Raw genomic sequence first — 9,064 nt, forward strand, 5'->3', positions numbered from 1 at the left:
GCATCCTGAGAGAAGCTGCACATTCTCAAGTCAGTTGCCTGGTATGTAATAGCCATAGAAGTGTTAATTAGAATGGTTCATACGAAGTCTTCACAGAACTTGACCTGCACATGGCCAGGTTGCATCACTGCATGTTATCTTCTGCACCTTGTTAAGTCATTTGTTGCATTTCAGTTTCACCCTGATAGTGAAAGTAACACTCAGTCCAAGAGAGTACTCTGTGTATCTTCTCAACATGCCATGTGAGCAGGACCTCCCTCTGTTAGTGCCAAGTACAGCTGACTCCAGCTGTCATCAGCATTCCCAGATGGTGGTAGTTCGAGAGAATGGGTGTTCAAACTTCATTGACATTTAAACTTGTTGAAATTATAATGTTGTGCACAAAGTAAGCCTGTAGATAGGCATGTTGGACATGGTACCTTCCTCATGAAGCTGTATGACAGACCTGAGCTTTGTGGCTGCTTCATGAAGTACATTTTTTGACTAATGACTCTTTCACGTGGGCTTTGTTTCCTGTAGTGAGTTGTGAGCACGGCGTGTGATCTGAATCACTTCCTCACTGCTGTTTGACAATTTTCATAGGCCTTGATGGTTACTGTGTTCTGTGTCCAAACCCACCTGAAATCATTAACTCTAGTATGCACTGCAGAGTCAAGTAATATTTTATGTGAGATCAAATTCTGTCTTTTCAGAAAAGGAAATTGTGCCTTAAGTGTTTTAAGATTTTTCATGTTTTTCCAACATTAGTGGCAACTGAGGCCCGAGTCTTTGCTGACACATTTCTCAGGTCATGAGGTTCCTCACTTTTTAAGTCTTAAAACTAGTACCTTCTCCTCTCCTGTGTCAGTGTTGGCATTTTACTTTTTATGACTGTTACGTTTAGCAAGGGTAGAATGCAAGATGTCCATTTGTCCTCTGAATTGATTTTCAGGAGTTGCTTCCTGTTGGCCTTTTGTTCCTTAAATGTAGTTGACAATAAGAATTGGAGCAGCAACCGCCGCTGTTTTATTTAGCTCAAGGATCTGTGAGCTGCCTCATAATTTACTTCTAATATTTGTAAATAGTGTCTAGTTGCTACAGCTATAGTCTCTATGTATATTACCACATAAATATAAAACTCTTAACACCACGTGCTGAACAGAGAAGGTTTATTATAGCAGGTTCTGACCATCTTTAGACTTAAACTTTGCCACCTGATGCCTCTGAAAATAGTACAGGGAGGCCTCTAACAAAACAGTTGTCTTAGTTGATTATAGCCGTCAGTTCTGCGACTTCCCTGGGCTGTTTTAAGAGCTAGCAGAAGAAACTGTATATTGAATGCTTGACCTCTTTGCTCTGTTTATTCTTTTTCTTGTATTAATAGAGTCATGCCTCTGGCAAATATTGAATTGGGTAGATTAATTCTGATCTGTTGATAAACACTTTGCAGAAAAATGCAAAAGACCGCTCTTCATAATTAGTTGTAACTGTTCCAGTCTCATTTGTTGGGGGGGGTTGTGTCTTTTTCTCCAGGCATTGTCCAGGGAGGAGCCCTTTCAAGCATTTGCACTCAGATTATGACAACTGTCGATCAAGAACAAAACAAAGTCCTGTGGATCCCAGCTGGCCCGCTGTAGATTTATTTCGCTGTGAAACTACTTTGCAGATGGAAATAACCAACTAACTTTCTGTCCAACGGACTCTGTCCATTTTTGTCTTTACAAAGATACCTGTAAGTGATTTCTGTTCCATGAAGGGGAATGATAACACTGAACACACGAGGACCTGATGAGGCACGTGGGAAGGGGTAGATCACTTCACCGAGCTTGTCTCTTTATGTCGTACATGTACACGTGGCAGGTTGTCACGAGGGGTTGCGACCAGCGTGTACTTGTCCATGAGTAATGAATTTAACAATGCTGCAAAACCCTGTAGAATGACAAGTTTACAAAAACTTTTTTCAAAGTATTTGGTTGTCGCTGTTTACTTGAATGTCTTGTTTTGTTTCGTTTTGTTTTTAACTCTGTGTCCTTTCACTTAATGAGGTGACTCTCCAAAACGGAGTGAAATTTCTGAATATGAGCAAATGGTTTATGCGCAGTGTGACTCTCAGTTGCAATGTTGACCATTTTGAACACATTGTTGACTTGACAACCAGGTAATATCGTGGGATGGAATCGGTACGTCTCGGGAGTAAGCTCAGAAAGAAGTACACTCCTCTACAGGGCAGACCACTGTTTGTATCCTGTCAACGCTTGTCTGTCAAAGATATCGTTTCTTGTTTTATGCATGAATCTAATATTTAAACGTCATAATATATCTGAACAATCCAAGCTTAAAGTGTGTTGAGAAATAATAATTTTTGGTTGTTGGGCCTGGATTAAGTACTGGTGGGGAAGAGTCATAAGCTAGGCCTAGCATGCTGTGTTCTGTCACTTTTAGATCCTGTAAATATGGAAAGCTTATGTCGGTGCAATTTTGCAGGGTAATTCTTAAGCTTTGTACTTCAGTGTGTAGCATTCACATAGATTGTTTTTATTTAAGAGCAGCCACAGTTTTAGGGCTTTGATTAAAAGCCTTTAGAAAGGTACTAAATTGTTAGTGTTTTCACTGTCAAAAAATAAGTGATCGTTTAGTTTTGGTTGCAATACTTATTTACCTATTGTACCAAACTCCATTGTATCAATTCCCTTTTTGTTTTTTTGCACTTCTGACTCTGTGTTCCTAACACAGGTTTTGTACCTGTCTCTTCTGTCTCTTGTGCCATGATTCTTGGGTACTGTATTTTAATTGTTTTTAAATATCGTTTGAGTAGAACTGCTTCTCGGTCACTGTTCCTAACATTTCATTACGTAGGGTTTCTAGTTTTACACTGCAGGCTGTAGTTTTGCTTCTGTTTGTAGCTTTTTTAATTAAAAAAAGGGATTCTTCTTGCACAGTTCTTCAAAGAAAGATCTGGTCCTAAATTTAAATTGTTTTACAGATGCTATTTTATAGTTCAAAATACTCTCACTATATAGTATAGAACTATATAAATACTATATAAAGTATTTTGAACTATAATACATATAGTATATATATAGTATTTTATATAGTATTATACGATACTATTATAATACTGTATATATATAAATTAAAAAATAGGAAATGGTATGGGCGAATTGCTAGTCAAAGTACTTATCATGGTGAGGGACAGCAGTTGTTTTTAGTTTATCTCTTGTTGTTTGTTTGTTTTTTAAAGTTTGAGATCAGAGTAGACTCCAGTGGTACAGCTGAAACAGACAGGTACTGTTCTGACATGGATTTTCTGTACTAAAATGAAAATGTCACTTTGTATCAAAAAAAAAAAAAGTTAAAGAAACTGATTACTAAATAAAGGTCAATTTCTATAACTTGACTTGTGTGTAAAAGGTGCCTATAGCTAATGTTCTTCCTGGCTCAATTTAGTTGAGTCCTCATGTAAGGTTTTATTTTCTGACTGAAATTGGTGCATAAAGGTTCAAATGCCCACCCTGAGAGGAACAAGTTTCAGTTTCATGGTTTTGCCCAGCTTTGCATACGTAAATACCAAAGACGTTCAAAAAATACAGCACTCAAGAAGTGGAATGTTGATTTGTATTTAAATATTTCTAACGTTCTGGTCCAGTGGAGTTAAGGATTTCAAGCAGAAATGCAATTGATTAGATGGAGGCTTTAACAGGAGAATGAGTCGATCACTGTTATTTTCAAGACAGTGTCACCAGAAACCAGGGAAAACCTAATGGGCAAAAACATGACTCACTATCTTAAAGGCACATTGTAGAATTCAGTTCCTCAGTTTTCACACTTCAGGCAGACCAACCTCTTCTGTTTATTAAGTTATCTGAAAGCTTAGAGAAGGTAATTATTATGTATTAACTTATCTGCTTCTTCAGTTGCTTTATTCTCAGATGCCAGGCTAGTCAGCTTCAGCCTGAACCGGATCGGTGGATGGTCAGTCTTCTTGTTATCTGCATACCCTATAATAGCCTTCAGTCATAAGACAGGACTTGCACCTTACCCGCTTTTCTTGAAAAAAAATCACCATGGTGCCATCTTCTAATAGAGGACGAAGAAAATGAGAGTAGGCGGGTTTTGGCAGGTCAGTAACAGCCATACCTTCCATATCTTCTGGTCACAAGGAAACACTAGAAAGATTCCCTTAGCTCGGATCAAGAGTTTCCTGATACACTATTTTATTTTATAATACTACATACTGGAGCTAGATTTGGTCATCGTTCCAAAAAGAGTAACTTTGTCCAAGTGTTTAAATAAAGAATATAGTTCTGTGTGTTTTTTAAAAATAGTTTAAAAGTAATACAGTTAGACAACAAAAGTCTAAAAACTTCATCTTCACGCAGGTAAGGAGTTAGCTAGAAATCAGCATCTTTTAATGTTATTTCTCCATAGTTAAACTGACATGGCTGAAATACTGCAGCCCATAAGTATGATCTGTTGTTAATACATTGACGAGCATCTACTCGCTTTCAAACCTTTGCATTCTGTTCACGTTGACCTGAATTGCAGGGCAAGTGTTTGCCAGATCCAAAATTACACCCTGGCAGCTGCCAACCTCTTCACCTCAGACAAGGGTCCTTTTTCAGTGTCTGATAAATTTGGAGGCCATATCATAATCCCTTTCAGCGAGTGCAAACATTGCCGTAAGCAGTCTTGAATGGCTTTCCTAGATGCATCTCAGGTGGATGTATACTCATGGTTGAAGTACAGTCTTGTAATCTTTTCTAGACCGATGTTTTAAAGCTCCGAGTGGTTTCTAATATTCTACACCTCCATTTCACAATGGGCAGTTTCTTTTATAACACACCGACATTGGAAAAATGTGCACTGGCTTGGAAACTAAAGAGACTGCTGTGAAAAATACAGACACCAAACAAGGCTGACTTTGGTTTTGTGCAACAACTAGTAAAGATTTCAGACCTGCAGCAGAAACTGGACAGTATGAAAAAGGTGCACGACCTCTTCCTGTAGATTTTCTAATGGATGCTGTGTCAGTGGGTGTAAGGGTTTCTTATTAATCTGGTTGCTTTTAGAGAGATTTATTTTCTTTTCAGCCTTAGTTCTCTATCGTTTTGCTTAGAAAATATCTTGGTGTTCTTCACTGAAGAAGTATGTTTTTGATGAGCATTTGGTAGCAAACTTTTTAACTGTTTGATTAAACTTCTTTCTCTTTTAGTATTCAAAGAGATGCTTTTGATAGTACAACCCAAACGATGCGAGTGTGTGTGAATCCAAAAACCAGGTGAATAGGGGATCGTATTACTTAAGTGTAAATCTACTAGCTTAATTTGGGATTATTCAACTCTATTTTAACAAATAAGTCCTTACAAACTGTCACAAGAGTAGTTATTTATTACATTATAAATAATTTTAGATGAATGTTGTTCATATTTAGAAGTTGTCTAGATGGGTCTTTTTCTTTAAGTAAACTGTGCATAAAAAGCATACTGTGACTAAAAATATTCAAAACATTTTCAGTACTGGAAGTTATCTTCTAGACTTCCAGTATGGAAAATGTTTTAAATTTTTTTAAAATATATTTTATATTTATTTCATCTTGTAACTTAAATAAAAAACAGTGAAAAGAAGCATACTGAAGATACTCTGATTGCAGTAGGTCTCATTCAAATAAGCGTTTGTAATTAATTTTCCTCTACAAAATACATCTATTAAAGGTGCGGTGAATTTCCCCTCCATGTGTAAAGTATGAAATTCCAGATATTTTTTTTTTTAATACAAGGTTTTAAAATATGAGTCTTTTTTCTAAAAATGTAGAAGGGAAAATGGCAGGCATCTAATCATTGTTTTAAGAAGCAAGTCATCAAAACCTTTGTACTATGTAACACGGTCACTTCATATTATGGTGAATTATATGTCATTGCTATGCTTTATTAACTACGTTATATGCTGAATGTGTGTGCTCACTGGGTTATTTTCTGTGTCTGTCATATTGAAGGAAATAACACCAGGGGCTGAGGAAGTTACGCTATCTTGATTTAGGACCCTTTCCTTTGCTTGTTGACAATATAAAGAGAATGTCCAAGAACTAGAATCCTACTTCTGCTGGCTATAAAAACCCAAACAACCCAAAACCGACCACCACTAACCCAAACGCTACGAACAAACCAAAACTCCAACTTCCTAAGTGTCCAATTTGTCCTTTCTTACAATTTTGGTTTCTTCCCATCTTCCTAAAGATCTTTATTAATTCAGAAAACAAAGCAGTTTACTCTTAACTTAATCCTTGTGCATAGTGCATGTTTAACAATACGCTGATGTTTCCAAAATTGGAAACAAGTCTATCAAAGCATTAAACACTTCAAGCAGCTTGGAAAAAAAAAATCTGTTTCTTGATATAATTTCGTTTATATTTGCAATGGCTTTTTTCTTTCAGGGATTTTTCAGTGTGAATGTGAATGACATTTCTTATGTAAAGGTCCCTGTGCCCTTCCTCCAAAGGCAGGGGACGATCGGCTTTCTGAAGATGGTGTCTTTCATCTTCAGAGGAGGACCTTTTTGCATCTGGTTTTGCTGCAAATTCATCTTATTTCATTATAAAAAATGCAAATCTATTAAAATCATCATAATTCCTTCATTTGCCAAATCTACCTGCTCCCCCCAAAGCATTTGAGCTTAGCATTTAGGTGCTCAAATAATCTAATTGCTTAACCTAATTACGGCAATATTTGTCACCCACCTGTGACCAACGTAAGGTTTTAGGTTTGGAGCTTGGCTGATGTTTGGCCAGCGTAAGGAATAGAAGGCTGAAAATGCACTGCTTCATCTAAATACATGCAAGGGGTCTAAATGTGATTGCGAGTCTTACAGTTCTGTGCTGAAAATAACTGTTAGAGCATTTTGAGAGGATAATGCCAGCGGAGTCAGCCAGAAGATCCCAAGGTAAGAGATAGAAGCTTGCTTTCTGCTGTGAAGATATGATTTGAGAGTGCTAGCAATTGCTCTTATCATTATAGTAACAAGTAGGTTTGAGATGCAACGATGAGTAAGTGCAATTACTGAAGAAACCAAACACATGGAGCTGAATTTCGGGATGGTGATACAAGCTGTGTGTCCTCAGCAACCCTGAAGGTTGGTCCCATGGTGGCAAATGTGTATCACTTATATCTGGGGGTTGGCTGAACTGCGAGGCCTTGCAGAGCTTCTGGCTGCAGATGTATTTCTAACATTCACATGAATACTCATACTTGTATATCCTGACTTGTGCTGTAGTAAAAAATATGTGTTTAATTGCTCCAATTATAGTGTGATCTGTTGTAACCTGCTCTGACTGATTTGCACTTCAATTATTTAGAACTAATTTTTCAGGGTGGCACCACATATTTTGTGCCAGAGTGACTATTTCACAGCTGCAGAATGATTCAAATGAAGTTATAAAAATCAGTTTTTGATTAAGGCCTTCTCCTGGCCTTAACATGGCAGAGTTTTCTTCAGAGCTGCAATATTTGAGCTCCAAGTGACACTCAAGTTCCTAACTGACGCTGACCCTGCTCTGTTGTCCTGCACAGGACGTGACCAGAGTTGTCTCCTGACAGTGTGGAGTAAGGACATGTTGGAGCTGTGCTTCTCCATGAGATACTTGATAATGCGAAGGGGTTTAACCCTAGTGAGATGCTTCCAGTCCTGGCTCCCCAGTTGGCAGTTCTGTGTCTTCTGGAGCTGAAATGGTGTTTCTGATCAGCAATTGCTGCCGTCTTTTTCCTTTCACTTGTCCTTTTTCTGCGATGTAATCGCACACAGATGTATAATTTTGGCAAGAGCACCATGAAAATTTTCTCACAATAGGAGTGAACTTCTAGTTTATGTGAGAACTATGTTATGGATACCTCACAAGCCCTCCCTTTCTTTTACTGTTATATTCAGCTTTAGTTTCCCTTAGCTTTATAGTTTTGCTACCACTAGTTAGATATATCTTGTTTCAAGGTGTGTCTTCCATTGAGTGCAGCCTTCCTGTTTGCCCCATTTCCTTGCTTCATGCTTCACTTGTGTCATTGCTCCTCAACTCCTTGCTCATCTGAACTCTGAGAGATGTTTTTTTCCATGGCTGATGCAACCTAATCTCTCTCTTCCTCGCCCTGTTATCTAATACTAAAGTATTTTGGGACATTATGTAAAGTCTGTTTGTTTCATAAGGCATACTATGCTGTTGTGTATTAATTACTGATTTGGTTCTAGGCGCTTGTTATGCTCACTGGTGATGATCTCGTGAAAGCAGCGGCTGATCCACTCCAGCGTTCAGCAGCCTGCAATGTCAGATAATGTTTTTAGCAAGGATTCCGTGTCTGCGGTTTCTGAAAGTGATGCCTTACTATGTTTCCAGCAGTGTCAGCAGTACATTCGTAAAAGAACCTACTTGGTAAGCAACAGAAGATGACTTGAGAAGGTCCACACGCTTGCCTTAGGATTTTATGACCTCTGCTGGTTTACAGAGGCTGCAGTCTTTGAATTAGTTTGGATTTCCCTCTGCACTGTTTAGATTCTGTGGTAACACAGCACCGACAAGGCAGGCAGGAGTGTAGCTGAACTGACTTGTGACAAATTACTGAGGCCCACAAATGGTGCTTGACCTTCGCTAGAAATAAGCTATTATTATTCTCATTTTAATCTTTTTTGCTATAACTTAGGATGTTACTGAAGTTACGAGAGAGCAGTTTATAAAAATGAGTTTTGAAATGCTGGAACTTACCAGAAGTATCCATATTTCTCTTGTTTCTTTCCCTCCCTACTCTTGCACTAAAGCCCAATTTTTATTTTACACCCTCTGTATTGTGAGTGATTTGAAGATGTAGGCAGTCAGTGACACACAATGTGATGGCAAGAACAGCAACAAACCACTGTTGGATGTTAGAAATCCCTTTAGGCCCTTAAAAAACAAAAATCCCGTGAAATAATTCAGCCAGCGTTTGCTAGTAATTTTCTTCCTTGCTCTCATTGCTCTGATAATTAAACTTTCAACATCTAACTGCGTTATTTTTAGAAATCATCTGATGTCCAGAGCAAATGCGTTTGCGGCACCTTAATACTTGTGAAA

The 9,064-nt window shown here is 38.0% G+C and overlaps 1 protein-coding gene across 1 annotated transcript in view; it reads left to right on the top strand.

The window, feature by feature from the left end:
• DLG5 (discs, large homolog 5 (Drosophila)) overlaps nt 1–3,376 on the top strand; it is a 73,202-nt gene extending 69,826 nt beyond the window's left edge. The window contains exon 32 of the mRNA XM_014956332.1: nt 1,513–3,376. Coding sequence (XP_014811818.1) covers nt 1,513–1,616 — 104 coding nt within the window. The 3' untranslated portion in view covers nt 1,617–3,376. The remainder of the gene's footprint in view (nt 1–1,512) is intronic.
• The last annotated feature ends 5,688 nt before the right edge of the window (nt 3,377–9,064 follow it).

This window comes from Calidris pugnax, unplaced genomic scaffold, assembly GCF_001431845.1.
Source record: "Calidris pugnax isolate Ruff unplaced genomic scaffold, ASM143184v1 scaffold196, whole genome shotgun sequence".
Classification (NCBI taxonomy): domain Eukaryota; kingdom Metazoa; phylum Chordata; class Aves; order Charadriiformes; family Scolopacidae; genus Calidris; species Calidris pugnax.